This window comes from Rhincodon typus, chromosome 3 (assembly GCF_021869965.1).
Source record: "Rhincodon typus isolate 14 chromosome 3, sRhiTyp1.1, whole genome shotgun sequence".
Classification (NCBI taxonomy): domain Eukaryota; kingdom Metazoa; phylum Chordata; class Chondrichthyes; order Orectolobiformes; family Rhincodontidae; genus Rhincodon; species Rhincodon typus.
In genome coordinates, this window is record NC_063334.1 from 36,410,219 (window position 1) to 36,425,589 (window position 15,371).

General features: G+C 40.7%; 1 protein-coding gene across 1 annotated transcript in view; it reads left to right on the plus strand.

The window, feature by feature from the left end:
• Positions 1–462: 462 nt before the first annotated feature.
• chrnb5a (cholinergic receptor, nicotinic, beta 5a) overlaps positions 463–15,371 on the plus strand; it is a 61,850-nt gene continuing 46,941 nt past the window's right edge. Inside the window, exons 1-2 of the mRNA XM_020514540.2 lie at positions 463–687; positions 12,319–12,464. Of these exons, the coding sequence (XP_020370129.1) occupies positions 636–687; positions 12,319–12,464 (198 nt within the window). The 5' untranslated portion in view covers positions 463–635. The remainder of the gene's footprint in view (positions 688–12,318; positions 12,465–15,371) is intronic.

Consider the following 15,371-nt stretch of genomic DNA (forward strand, 5'->3'; position numbering starts at 1 on the left):
GAAGTTTTAGAACTGGACGGAGTGATAGATTTGAAAGCAAGGATGCAAATAGTAGAGTTCAGATGCTATTGAACCAGGAGCCAATACAGGTCAGCGAGCAAAGGGCTAAGGGAACTAGCAAGAGAGCAGCAGAACGTTAGATGAGCTCAACTTTCTGGTGAGGGGTGGAAGATGGGGGTCAAGCCTGCAGGAGTATTAGTTATTCAGGGCTGGGTGTAACAAGGTCATGGATGAGGATTTGTGCAGCAGCTTAGCTGAGTTGGGGGAGGATTGGGACGCTGCTGTTCGGGTGATAGTTGGGATTCTGACGCACTTTAAACTCCAAGGTGTCTTTTAGGACCTCCATGTGCCAGCGAACTGATGCTAAGTGACTAAGAGGCTTCCAGTCAATGGGGGGGGGCATCGGTAGATATTCGTCGCTTTTCCCGGCCCCCCTTCTCCCCTCCCAAACTACCTTTTCTCTCCCCTGTTCCAGCCCCTCCCCTTGCCCTCCAAATCGCCCGTCTCCCCTATCCCGCCCCCACGGCGTGCTCCGGGAGGCAGCACCGGCTCAGCTCCAGTCTGTGCAAGCGGATAACGGAACCGCATCGTGCTTTCTGTGCCCGGTGTCCGTGCAGCAAGGAGATCACAGCAAGATGATGATGGCCTTCACGCTGACCGTCTCCTCTCTGCTTCTCGCTTGCGAAAGTAAGTGCAAAATGCATCTCTTCCATTACCTAGACTCTGCCTGCCAGATGTGACCGACATGTGTATTGACAGAAATAAACAGGAAAGGGGGGAGAGAGAGAGGGAATGGGAGCTGCGGGGGGGTTCTTGTCTGACAGTGTTGTTTCACATTGAGAATTGTACAGATATTTATTTTGCAGCAGGTTAGTGTGTAAGCACCAACACGCGGGTTCTTGCAGTTCGGGCTCTGCTTGCTGTTTATTTCAAAAGAATTGTTTTCTCGCATTTGCTCCGACTCTAGGTCAGTTGCGACGAAAGAGTTGGCAAAAATTGTCTTGTTGTCGTCTCTTTGGTTTTTTTTGTGTGGGGGTGGGGGGGAATCCGGAAACTGACGCAAAGAGACCAACTTGGAGAGTACGGTGGGATTTGGAAGTAGAGCACATGTTTTGGAGGAACACAGCTGTCCCAGACTCATTTTGCATGACTAGGTATTTTATTTTTCCTAGCCGGTCTTTCTAGAACAGCGTAGAAATACTTCGCATATGTCAGCAACAATTCAGGAGGTTTGGTACTGTCCTTGGCGGAAGAACGAGCTGATAGTGTTGACGCATTGCCGTGAATTCCTGCGTGTTATTCCCTTGCCAGGAACATGCTAAAGTTTCAGCATCTCCTGCATTTGTTAACATGGTCTATTTTTTTTGAAAGCAAGGATGCAAATAGTAGAGTTCAGATGCTGTTGGACCAAAAGCCAATACAGGTCAGTGACCAAAGGCCTAAGGGAAACTGGCAAGAGAACCGGACAATGTTAGATGAGCTCAACTTTCTGGCGAGGAGTGGAAGATGGGAGTCAAGCCGCAGGTGCAGGACCTCCAGTTTATTGAGATACTCTTCTGAACCAACCCCTCACCGCCCAGCATACATTAATACTTTTTATGGAAAACATCATCACCTGCAATGTTCCATGTAAGATTTCAATGAATTTGAAGACCAGGATATGAAACCTGATAAGATTCATTAGACAGCAGTGATCCTCCCACAGCTATATACAACACAGACTTGACTGACTTACAGGAGACAGCACAATGCACTGGAGAAATAGCACCAGTGATACCTTCACAAGGTTCTCCAAATTCAGTAGTTAGGAAGGTGGTCCAACAGCAGTGTCCTTTCCCAAGCCAGCATGCCCAGCAACTAGGTACTAATTGCTTAAAACCAGCTGCTCTGACTGGGACATGCTATTCATATGCCTGCCATGTGACTCCTGAAGCAATTATTCTATTCAAAATCGAAGGCAGCAGGAAAATCCCAGGAAGACCTCCTCCTGATGGCCCTCAAAGCATCCTTCAAGAGATCAAACTGTCTACTGACACATGGGAATCTCTGGCCTGTGACTGGAATGGAGAAGATTGTTCAGAGAAGCACTGAGCACAATGAGAAACACCATCAGGAATATGCAATTTCAAAGGAGAGATGTCGAAAAGATTGCAAAAAACTCCAAACAGCCAATCTGCCTGATCCTTTAAGCAACACTGTCCTGCATGTGGCAAGGGCTGCAGATCATAAAATAGGTTCTTCAGCTATCTCAGAAGCCATGGAACCAGAGAACAAGCAGGTCATTCTCAATCCCAAGGAATTCTCTGAGCACAAAACTCCAGGAAGCTTCTTCTTATATCAAAACATTCCCAGAATCCTTCTGTATGTTTTCATTCATTCTCAGGAATCCAGCATGCATATTGATACACACTCCAGGGACCTTCCACACTTCCAGGAGCTTCCAGTAAATCTTGACACACACCCTTGCTAGTGCCAGCTACTTAAAGAGAAATACTGTTATCCCTGCAGAGAAACTACTGGCACTAAATCAAACACAAATAAATAGTGTAGAATCCCCTAAGATGCGTAAAAACAGAAAACTGCCAGTCTGGCAGTATCTGTGGAGAAAAAAAGACAGTTCAAATCGATGGTTTGAAATGTGTGTAATTGATGTTCAGCAGGTGGAGAAATAAAGAAGAAAAGTCAGGGATAGGTTGTAGAGTAGGACAGATTAAATAATAAGGTTTCATGCTCTGAAGCCAAAGAAATTGGTAGTAGGACAAGTGCAGAAATTAAAATTGCATCAAGACGGCATGTGAGTGGCAGGACAGCAGCTATCTGAATGCAATGTTAAGAAATGAAGAGAAAAGAAAAGCAAGAAAGAACAAATAGGGGCAAAGTTATGATTTGAAATTGTCGAAAACACTGTTGAGAGCAGAAGGCTGAAGGGTTCATATGAAAGATGAGGTGCTGTTCCTTAAATTTGTGTCGAGTTAACGTGGGACACTGCAGTGAGCCAAAGACAGAGAGATCAGTGTGGGAATGAGGAATGGAACTAAAATGACATGCAATTGAAAGATACATATCACACTTGTGGTCTAACTGGAGATGTTTTCCAAAGTAGTCATCCTGGTTGCACTTGACTTTTCTAATGCAAAGGAGGACATCATGAGGAGTGAATACAATGCTCTAAATTGAAAGAAATGCAAGTGAATCAACGTTTCAGTTTAAACTTTTTGTAATGTCCGTCACCATGTAACATATATTCCCTTTGTTCTCCTCACTGTCCACACTTCACATTCTCAAAACCTGTTACCTTTTGAACTTCTCCCAGTTCTGATGATAGGTAATATTTTTTTCTTTCTCTGTAGATGCTGCCTTACCTGCTGAGTCTTCCCAACATTTTCTGTCTTTAATTCAAGTTTTCAGCCTCCAGTATTTTTTCTTCTAGGCTAACAGAAGTTTGATAACCTCAAGTCCCTTTCAACTTGGGTACAAATTGACCTGAGTACAGGTTCAAAAGCAAAACCCATTTGCAACTAGGGAGGCTGCCTGTAAATGTTTTGCTACAGTTTTACAGAATAAGGCTGAGGCTACATCTGTATAGAGTTTTGGTTTCTTTGTTAAAGAAATAATGTACAGATGTTCAAGGCAGTTCGGAGAAGGTTGACTTATTCCTGGAATGAAGGAGTAATCTTACAAGGAAAGGTTGGACAGGCTGTATCCCTTTCAGTTTAGAAGAATGAGAGGTGATCTTATTGAAACATTTAAGATTCCTGAGAGAACTTGATAAGACGGATGCTAAGATTATTGGAGAGAAAAGCCTTAGGGAGCACAGTTAGATGAGGATTTTTTTCTCTTAGAAGGTTGTGAATCTTTAGAAATCTGTTCCCCAGAAATTGCTGAAGCTGGGGTAATAGAATATTTTTAAGACAGAGCTGGATAGATTCTTGACTAACAAGAGAGTCAATGATTATCGGCGTGGGCGAGAATGAATTTAAGCCACTGTCAGATCAGTCCTGATCTTATTGAATGCCAGAGCAAGTTGGAGGGCCCAAATGGCCTGCTCCCTCCTTCTAATTTGTATGTTTGCATATGATACAAGTTATTGCTGTTTCTGTTTTATTGTGGTGCCACACCTCTGTGAAATGAGCTTAAGCACTGTCCCACAGTACTGGTTAACTTTTCTTTCCAAAATAACATTGATTCCTGCTCTGTTTAGATCAATCACCTAGAACTGGTCCTTCCTGCTTTAGAACTAATCTCTATGCCCTAGGATTCTGAAACCCTCCCTCTTGCATCTTTTCTTTTGCAGCTAAACATTAACCTGTTTTACCATACTATTCCCATACTCATCAGCCTGTGTCACTGGGAAAGATCCAGAGATAAATGCCTGTGAAACCTTCCTTTTTAACCAATGAAATCTCTGGAAGTCCGACATCAGGACTTCAACCCTCTTCCTTCTAATATCGCTGGTCCCACGTGGATCACAACTTCTGGCTGTTCCCCCCCCCTTTCCTCAAAACCTTCTCTACACTCACTCTGACTGATGTTGTTTGCCTTGGCTCTAGACTAATAATTTGTGGGGATTCACGTGTGCCTTGAAATGGCCCCACGAGTACTGAATCCCCTATATCCACTGTATGACAGTAGTTCACTATGTCTCCCTCTGTGATCGTCTGCCTGTTAGCACCTCGGGTGTGCTCTCAATTGCATTCCCCCAAGATGTCTGCACCCTCACTGGTATTCGGTGCTAAAATCCATTTTGAGACTCTCCTGAGAGGGTTGCTGTCTGCTTGTTCCTATTTCACTGGATGGTTTCTGACTTACTATCTTCCTAAACCTAAAGGGTTGCAGATAAGCTAAAGTGAATGTGTAAGGTTGGTGCAGAACAGACAAACATGGTACCATGACAGCAGGTCTCCTGGTAGGAGTAGTTACAAGCTGAGATAGAAAACAAAACAGAGAAAACATAATAACTCACTTATATTGAACAACCTGACACCTCTTAAAATAGCAATGAAAATTTTCAGCTAAAAACATGAGCATTCATTTGTTCATAATATCTGTACCACTTTGCTTTAATCTGTTACTCAAAATAAATATTTAAATGCAGTTTTGATTTACATTCAAGTCAATTTAAATTCCAATTGAGACCAATTGCAGTCCTCTTTGCAAATTAATATTTCGTAAAAATATTGTATTATATTTCCGTTCAAGATCTAGCCATTTGGACTGCTGTTAAGGTGCAAGTTGAGCAAAGTTACATGGTTGCACAAAACACAATAAACTGAGAATCAAAGTTGTTATTCTGAAGATCCTTTCAATTTTGACAAACAGCTTATGACAAATCTTGCAAGTGGTCTAATTCTATTTGGGCACATTGCTGGTGAAACCAGTTTTTTTTAATATATTACCGTGATTGTGATGGCCTTACTTCTTCAAATAAAAACCCCCTTTTCCCTCATTTCAACAACCCCTCTCAAAGTATTGACTGCTGAATTTATGATCAACAGTAATCCTCCAGACCATAATCACTTGACCATTCAGCATTTGCAGTCAGGGCAGTGACCGCAGAAATGGTGTTTAACAATACTGCAGGACAATCCAATCCTGTTCTCACATTGATTGACCAGTAGATGTCATTGAACAGCAACTATGAGTGGTAACTTTTGCCATTTTTCTCCTTCTACATCCAGGCAACCTACAGTCAATTATAGTATCCTTCCACCAATCTGGCAGAGATCAACTAACTCTAAGCAGATCTCAGATTGAACCAGACCTTTCTGTAACAGTATTATTAAGAATATCTTTTCTTTTAGTTTTATTTAATGCCACAAGTTTAAAATTCTTACCTTTGATTTCAAATCCCTCCATGACACTGACGTTCACTTGCTCTGTAACCTCCTCAAGTTCCTACAACCCTCTGTGATTGTTGTGTGCCCCAAAAATCTGATGTTTGCCCAATTTTCTTTGCTGCACCATTAGTAGTTGTGTCTCCAGCTACCCAGCCCTAAGCATTCGAATTCCCTTCTTCTCTTTCTACCCCTTTTTGCTTTTTGACACTGCTTAAGATCAATCTCATTGATCAAACTTGTCTTCATGCCTCCTTATGTGTTAAATTTTGTTTGATAGTATTCCTGTGGAGTTTGGGATTTTTTTGCATGGTAACGATGCAATATTAAAACAAGTTTTTATTGTTAGTGACCTGAGCCATCAGATGAATTTGTTACACTGTATGACTGTAATCTTGGTAAAGATCTGAAAGAACATTGATGACTAAGATTAAAAAATTCAATTCAATAAGACTTGAAAATAAATTTAAGCTTGATGTATAACTCAATATGTCAGCTCAGCCTTTAAAATGTTTATAAAAATAATAAATCTCTTTATTAAAATAACAAATAAAAGTAATCATTGAACATTTATATTTTACTTTTCATATTAAGAAATAAATAATTTTAAAAGTAACATAAGTTGATTTTCTTTCAGGATGGGGTAAACTTTACAGTTTAGCCCTTTGGGCACAAACCCTCACCCAGAAATTCTTATAGGCAATAATGGTCATGGGTTTGGAAGGTGCTACCTAAAGAGCCTTGGTGAATTTCCGCAGTGCATCTTGTGAATAGTACACGCTACTGCTGAGCATCATTGGTGGCGAGAGTCACTACTTATGGATATGGTGCTATTCAAGTGGTTTACTTTGTCCTGTATGGTGTCATGATTTTGAGTATCGTTGGAGCCTCTGTCAGCAAAGCAAGTAAGGACTTGTTTGCTTCAGTCTTTTGCAGTTAGTTCCAGTGGGACAGATTTTCCAAGGGGTGGCAATCACAGTCATGTTGTCACGCAGATCCTACCTTTTAAATTGAGAAAAAAAGCTCAGTATTTCTGACAGGAGATTTTGATCAGGGTTACCTCATAAATGTGGAGCGTACTTTAAACATGACAGGTGCCACTTAGTGCAGGACAGTTCATGGAAATTTTTTGAAGCAATAGTTGTCATATTCTGTGATTTAAATATATAGCCTCACAAACAGCTGCTTTCCAAGCTCCTGTGAAAGGTCAGTAAGTAAGCTAAGCATGAGGTTAAAGTGCCAAGAGGGTTGTGTACCAGTAGGGCAGGGTGCTAATTGGGTAAGATGTCAGTTGAGTCCCAGATGGGCAGGGTGCCAGGTAGGTAGAGTGCCATGATACCAGGTGGGAAGGCAGCAGATAGGTGATGAAGTGTTTAGGATAGGTCAGTGTGGGTCATCATATTAGTTCCAGTGTTGGGAGTATGCTTGCTTTGGAACCATGGGGGAAGGGTCTGTCATGTTCCAGGAGTCTAGGGATTTAACATCCCAGTGGGGTGTCATTTTCTGGGCAGAGAAGGAGTTGTCAGATCCTGGAGATGTAGGGTTGCTGAATATTGGGGGTGGGGAGGCAATGCGTAGAGTCCTGGTTTGGGGGAGAAGTGGGGGCATAGGCGCAGTTTCAGGTTCATGGGGGGAAGCAGGGTGTTTGATTCGAAGGAAAGAGTAGTTGTTGGCCCTGCAAAAGGAAGAGTTGATGTCAGATCCTCGCGATTGCTGGGTGCGAGAGGAGGGGGAGATGTCAGCTCCAGTGGCAGACAATAAGGTTTGTCAGGTCAAGATCCAGGGAAGGTGTACTTGGAGACGCATGTGTTAAATTGGAAGGGGTTTGGATGATCAGTTGAATAATTACTCATGAATTAGACTAGGTTTTTTAATTGTCTAACGTTTCCTGGGTAACTATTTACTTAATTGCAGCAGGAGCATCTGAATTCTCTGATTTAAATGGAGGCATAAGGAGGGTTCCAGATGTAATGCAATTGCTCAGTGGGATCTTCAATTTCCAAGCAATTTCTTTGGAGTGGGCAATGATGCAGGTTCCACATGGCCCTAGTGAGCAACTCCCAACTACACTGCGTAAACGACCATAGTCGCTTAGTAAAAGAAAAAAAGATTTGAATTTATATAGTATCTATCATGGTAGCCACGTGCTCCAAAGTGCTTGACACTCCGCACTATTTTATAGCACAGTCATGTTATATAGTAGGAAATGCAACCACCAATTTGTATACTGCAAACTCCCAGAAAAAAACATTGAGATAATGATCAAAATGAGCTTTTTTTATAATGTTGACTAAGGGATGAATATCAGCTTCCACACTAGGCATAATTTTCCCATAATTGGTTGAAAGAATGCCTTCATATCTCTTACGTTCCTGTAAGAGATTATGCTCCCTGAGAGCCTCAGTTTATAATTTCCTCCAAGAGGGTTCTTGTGGTGCAGTGGTAGTGTACCTGCCTCTGATCCTGGTGGCTTGGGTTTAAGTCCCACCTGTTATAGAGGTCTGAGCAGGTTGATTAGAAAATATCTATAATCTCATCCAAAAGGTGACAGCTCTGACAGTGCAGCCTGCTGGGCTATTATTCTGCATTGATACAACTTAGGACCTGGGATGAGAATTGAACCTACAGACTCTTGAACCAAAGGTAAGAGCCCTACCAACAGAACCTCAGGGAAGCATGATCTTACAGAGTTTACATACAATAAAACTCAATTATTTGAATTGGCATTTGAAAGTCTCTGTGTTAACTTGGACAATTTCTTTAGTCCAAATAACATTGAAGCTTACCCTTATAGTTTGATGAATCTACAGCTCAATCCTTTTCATGTGGCACATGAACCCTCTGAATACACGTTCCTCAAATCTTTAATCCCAATCTTTATTCGTTGACTGTGGATAATGAATTCATAAATAACAATCAAAATTCAATAATCATTATCAGAATTTATGATGAGCATACTCTCCACGTGGCTGAAGGCAGCTGTTTATACAGCTGATGCCTGTGTAGTTCCTGAAAATTACAGATGTCTTTATTTCAGCTAGTCAGCTGTTGGCAGTGAAATGTAGAATATTTTCACTGCAACTACAGATGGTGAAGTGTCTGTTTGAGTTATTAGAAGAATCACTGCACAGTGCATAAATGCTCTGGGCCTCTGTTGCTAGAAAAGTTAATGTTATTTACACTGACATTCATTAACTTTGAATTAGAACTAGGTTTTATTTTCACTTGTAATTAAGCACAGGGATACAGGAGTACAGTGAAAATTTTACAATGTCGCCATCTTAAGTACAAGGTACCTAGGCTCAAAATCTTACGTAAAGAATTGAAAAATAAAGAAATAAGTTAACAGTTCAATGTTACAATTCTTGTCAGTATAAAGTAGTAAGTAAGAATAGAGTTAAAAGTTCCAAATTACAGTCCTTCTTTAGCCATGGGCCTGCAGTCCCTCCACACTGGGCTTTCCCCATGAGGGCTTGATCTCTGTCCTGTGCCAGGCTTAATTTCTTAATTTCCACATTGTCATGTCACTGTGGATCGCCACAAGCCAACAGAGTGTTGCTCCGGTGCCACTTCAGGCCCCCAGCCGCTTCCATGATGCCATCAACTGCCAGATTGCTGCCTGGGAACAACAACCACCTCGTGGCTGACTGGCAAAGTCCTTGTTCTGGGCCCCCAACTGCTGCCATCGCCACTGCTGCTGCCTTCACAACCAAGCTCCCTCTAAAAGGTGAGTAGAGAGAAAATAAACTTTAAAAAAACTGAAGAAACAAAGAAAGCGAGATAAGAAGAACGAAAAGCAGTTGGAGCAGATGAGCTTCAGCTCAGGAGCCCTACTGTGCCGTCATCTTGGAATAATGTTCCCAGTATTTAAGCTGCTTCTTTTGGAATGGTCTTGCTGACTTTTCGTTCAGTTGAGTCATAAGTCATGGATGGTCAGTGTTCATCCCCTTTCAATCTTTCTAAAGCTGTTAGCTTTCAAACGTTATTTCAAGCATTGGGATTAAGATCTCTTCACCCAGCTAACCTATCAAACCAGAGAGACATCCTTGGAATTTCTATTGATATGGTCATTTTGTCAATTTCTCCCTCTAGGTTTCAGTGCTATGCTGTAATACATTCTCAGACCCCTCAAGTCTGCAGTCTCTGACTCTAATGGAGAGACTATCAATTGAGGTGCACAATCTCTGCAGCTAAGACTAATCACCATTTAATGGTAATTCCAAAATCTTTGTCAAACTGATCAGGCACCCTAAAAGAACGGTTTGTCCACTTCAACAAAATTATGATATAAACAAATTTACCACAAGATTTTCTATCTCCTGTTCATCCTTATATAAAGCAAAAACCTTTGACTTTTTCATCTCGAATGAAACACGAATGGAGAAATGGGTTATGCAATGAGTTAGCACATTTACTGCTTCCTGTATAATCTGCTTCTGCTTCAATTGTGTCCGTATGACAGACTATTATCCAAATACCACCAAGATTTATAAGGACAGCACTAACTAAACCAGGCATGATCTCCTCATATATTAGACCTGATGGTGAAAACTATCAAATAGAAATAATCTAAAATGGGACTTAAATATTTCAGTGATGGCAGCTTTTCTTACTCTGTAGGTGTGAACCTTGGGAAGAAAAATTGTTCATACACTATCTTGGAAACAGATGGCCTTACATTTTGTATGGATGGCTGCATTGTGCATTGTCATTGTCAAAGGGTACCAGACACTTGTTTCTCAACAATTCATATCAGGTCATTCCATAACAGAGATGACAATGTTTTTTTTACCTCTGCTGACTGTGAAGACCTTTATGTAAGTCAATTTGAGGACCTTTTATTTGGTCAGCAAAATGCACAATCATGTAGTAAACTGCCTGTTCTCATTCAGAGTAAATGTAAATGTGACCAGTCTGAGGATTGGAATGTTGGTGCTTTGAGAACTTATTGAATTCTGCAAGGAGTGGTGAACCATAGTTTGGGAGACTGTTAGCAACGCACTGGGGTACTGCACTGTAAATTGAGTCCCGCTATTCCTAGAGTTGTACCAAACGGTAAAGTTTTGCTTTGAGAGGTAGACTGAGCCCCAAATAAGCTGACTTTTAGAATACATTTGATGGAAACATGGACCAGGTATCTGTATTAAATAACAAATTTTATTGTAAACCATTGCATTATTACACTACTAATTAAAACTGTAATCCTCTTATACACTCTATCTTACTTACACACACACCCACACACACAGACAAACAAATAAGTAAAATAGAATATTGGGCTCAGGTGGAAAAAAACTGGACAGTCAATTCAGTTGTCCTTGCGTCCCAATTCTGGTATTGAAATGATTCTACATCAGCTCACCAGGCCTGTGGTGTTCAGTTGTCTTTCTCTGAAAGCTTCTGCTGGTTTGCAAGAAGCACAGAGTGACTGATTCATTTGGAAAATGTCTTTGATTTATCAATTCAAAAATCACAGCTCAGAGCATCTGCTGCAGGAAAGGTAACTAGTTTACTTCAAGTTTAAGCAGAGTTTTTCTGCTGCAGAGAACAGCCTGCTTCTGCTGGGAAGAACAACAGTACACCCTTCTGTACCTTTTTCTCTGTGTGTCTGTGATGCTGTAACTTATTTTGATTTACGACATGCCCAGTTGGCTGAGAGACAATCAGCTTCACTTGCAAATGAAAGCTCCTGATCATCTGCATAATGCAGGAACTTAAAACCACAAAAACAGAGTTTCACAATAAATATTGGATTTCTTGCTGTGAAATTATGCAGCAGTTCTGGTAAGTACCTGTTTAAAGAACAGTTTGTTCTGCTTGCAGTTTTTAAAGACATAAAATTAAAAGACACAGTCCTTATAAAACCTTGGAAATCGTGACTAACTGATGCATACACTTCTGTAGTTAACAGGAAATACATTGGCATCAGACGTATAATTGGTTACCATCAGCCATGTCAAGAGCATGGTTGTTAGAAACTCTGATAATGATGTTAAGATTACTGAATTTTGATAATTATTTAAGGATTTAGTATCCTCCATCAACAAACAAAGACTGGAATGAAATCTCTCCAGAAACGTGTAATCAGAAAATTCAAGTGACATACAAAAAGGAATGAGCAGTTGCTTCATCAAACTCTCGCTGTAAGCATCAATGTTATGTGGACTAAAAATATCGTTGGTCACATTAGTAAGTGTAGTCATCAAATGCCAATTCAAATCATTGAGTTTTTTGCATATGAGCTCCTTAAGATCATGTGATTACCCTGCTACAGTTGAAATAGGAATGAAAATGTTACAGTTAGAATTTCCAAATCGTTGGAGTAGATCTGTAGCTCACAACACTCGCAACCCGAGCTACAGATCTACTCCAAAACCTTAATTTCCAAATCGTCAGTTTTGAAATTCTGTACCATTATTGACATGTTTTTTTAAAAATCAAATAAAAAGAAAATGCTGTTCAAATTGAATTATTTTCTTTATAGGTGCCCTGCCTCAAAATGCAGAAGAGCGGCTAGCTAATTATCTTTTACATCCGGATCGCTACAATAGACTCATCAGACCTGCAAAAAACAGCAGTGAGATTGTCACCATTGCAATAAAAGTGTCCTTGTCACAGCTAATAAGTGTGGTAAGTGCATGCAGTTTTAGTTGAAACAATGCTATAGTGATGCGTAAATGAACACAACTTTTTAAGAATGTATTGCAAAATGCAATATTAACAACATGGCTGGAATGTTAAGTGAGGTCAATGCATTCTGGTGCCATGTCCCCAGTGCAACAGGAAAAATAATGTATTATCCTTTATTGCAAGGGTTGTGATGTATAAAGAAAAGAAAATCTTGCTGTAATTGCATTGTGCTTTGGTGAGACCACAGCTGTATGGTTTTAGTCTATTTTACCGAAAGAAGGATGTCCCTACCTTAAAGTTGCTGCATTGAGACTAATTCCTGAGTCTATGGGTTGTCTAGTAGGAGGGAAAAAGAATGCAATTAGCTTCTGTATCCTTGTAGTTAGAAAAATGAGATGTCATCTCCTTGGAGCATATAATATTACCTGGGATAATTTGTGTAAAAGCTATGGAGGTTGTGGAATTCTTAAGATACATCCAGGAGATTTTTTTATCAATATTTGACAATCTATCTCCTTGAGATTTGATGGGAAAATCAGATCATAATGTTCATGGCTTTTTACATGTAGTATGATGGCTCCACCCCTCTGTCCATATCTCCTCTTGAACTGATTTGCATATCATCAAATTCAAAGTCAAAATCTGTATGAAACAGATAATTGGGCAAAATGTAATTATTCAAAAGATAAATATTCTTCTTTACAAACAATTCCTTGATATATTTGATAATGCTACTTCTATACAGCTGAAAATGGGTGTCGATCACAAAAAGTGCATTTTAGATTGCTCAACCCATCATCTCTGTGTAGCTCACTTGGCTGGATGGCTGGTTTGTGATGCAGAGTATACCAACCATGCAGGTTTAACTCCTGCACGAACTGAGGTTACAGTGAAGGTCCTGCCTTCTCAACCTCTTCCCTTGCTTGAGGCACGGTGGCCCTCAGATTAAACTCACCGCCGGTCATCTCTCTCTCAAATGAGAAAGTGGAACTATGGTGATTGCTACTGTAATATTAAATTAATGCTTTTGTTAAAATAAACATAAGTATTTTCTAGTTATATGTAAGTACAGGAGTCAGTTTCTGTATTTTGCAACAAAATTACATTCGGCAGTTTTGGCGTGCCTATTAGTGTCCTTGTTTATTTATTTTATAATGTGTCAGCCTGGGTTCCACAAATTGGCATCACCAGGTTTCAAATGGTCTATCTTCTTTCCAGGTGGTGCAAATCTCACTTGTGATTATGTAAAGATCAATCTTTACGTACAGAAATCAAAACCTTTTAAGGTGGAAGTATGAAACAAGACATTTTTATTGGAGTTGTTGGTTGGTTCGCCAAGCTGACTGGTTTTCATGCAAACGTTTCGTCTCCCTTCCAGGTGACATCGTCAGTGCTGTGTAGCCTCCGTTGAAGCGCTGTTGTTCTGTCCCGCTCTGAATTTATATGGTCCGGTCTGTCATGGTGGGCAGTCTTGGTTCTGGTTTTGTATCGTAGCTGATGGTAGTTGGTAGCTGATGGGGTCAGTTTCGACATATCCCAGTCAAATTGTACTAGGTACTAGGACAAGGGAGATAAAGACAAGCATGAGAATTCCTGGAGGCCTAGTTTTCAGCCACCAATGCAATTAACAAACATGTTGAAATAGACCCCATTTACGTACCACTACCCAAGCTACAGATCTTCATTAAACATCAAAGACATTTTTGTGGTTATATGATTTACGTATAGGCAATAATATGCAAGGCTAAGGATTTGCTCCTCCTTTTGGGCGGACTTTTTAAGGCAGAGAATTTAATAATCTTAGAAAATGCAAGCCTTTACATTAATATTTGGAGGAACTACATGTATAATTTAGTCCTTGAACAGATTGCAGAACTTCTGGGATGCTTATTGCCAAAAGTAACACAAACACTTTCTCAATTCCATTTTTATCCACGAGACAAATACTAAAGCCCTGACAGTTTATCCCATGCAATCATCATGACAGTCCATTTAGAAGCAATTGAGCTTCACCATGAAATGGCCAGATTCAGTATGTTCCTGCTTGCTAATTCACATCTGCTGGAAGCTGTAGAGAAAAACCAGGATGGGACTTTCAGTCCACACTGAGTATTTACAATGAGGTGGGGAAATAATGTAGATTTTCATGTTCTTGGAGAGAGCGTTGTTACCTCCTTTGACATGCCATTATCTCAAATACCATGGTACATGGTGGTTGCTCTGGATAGGAGAAGGTTGGATACTGACTCTTCCTGATGTCATTGTCATGCTTTCTGATGGTGTTGAAAGTAGTCTCAGGTGTACCATTGAATTCCAGATCCAAGAAAAGTGTGAAGGTGTCTGGATGCCTGAATTGCTCATTGCCAATGCAGATTACCTATCTATCATACAGTTAGTTCATGGCTCTTTGCAAGCGAGGAGGAGGAATCAGCAGTGGCCATGTCCTGTTCAAAGTCCCGTGGGACATAACAGAGCTCCTTCTTGATATCACAGGCAATTTCTGTCTCCTGTCTGGTGATGAAAGACTAGCCTGTTCTGTCAGAGTCTTCATGAGATGGTTGGTCAGGTTATGACATTGGACAATCCACATGGAGGGAGGGTTGCAGGGCGTAAACTTTGTGATGGTACAGTTTGGGGACAGCATCCCCATGCCAGTATGATGCTGATAGTTCTATCGGACGCATACAGGGACAGCAGAGCCTGAGTGGGAGCCTAACCTGGAAGAGCCACTGAAGGTCTCCAACACAACCTATGTCATTTATTCTCCGTTGTTTTTGGAGTTCAGGGTTCTTCTGTGAGCAAGGCTAGTTGTTCATCAGTGGCATCTCTGGAAGGTGTGATACCTGATTATCTCCATCCGAGCCCAGTTGGTGACAATATCATGCTCAATAGGGTACTTCAGAGTCA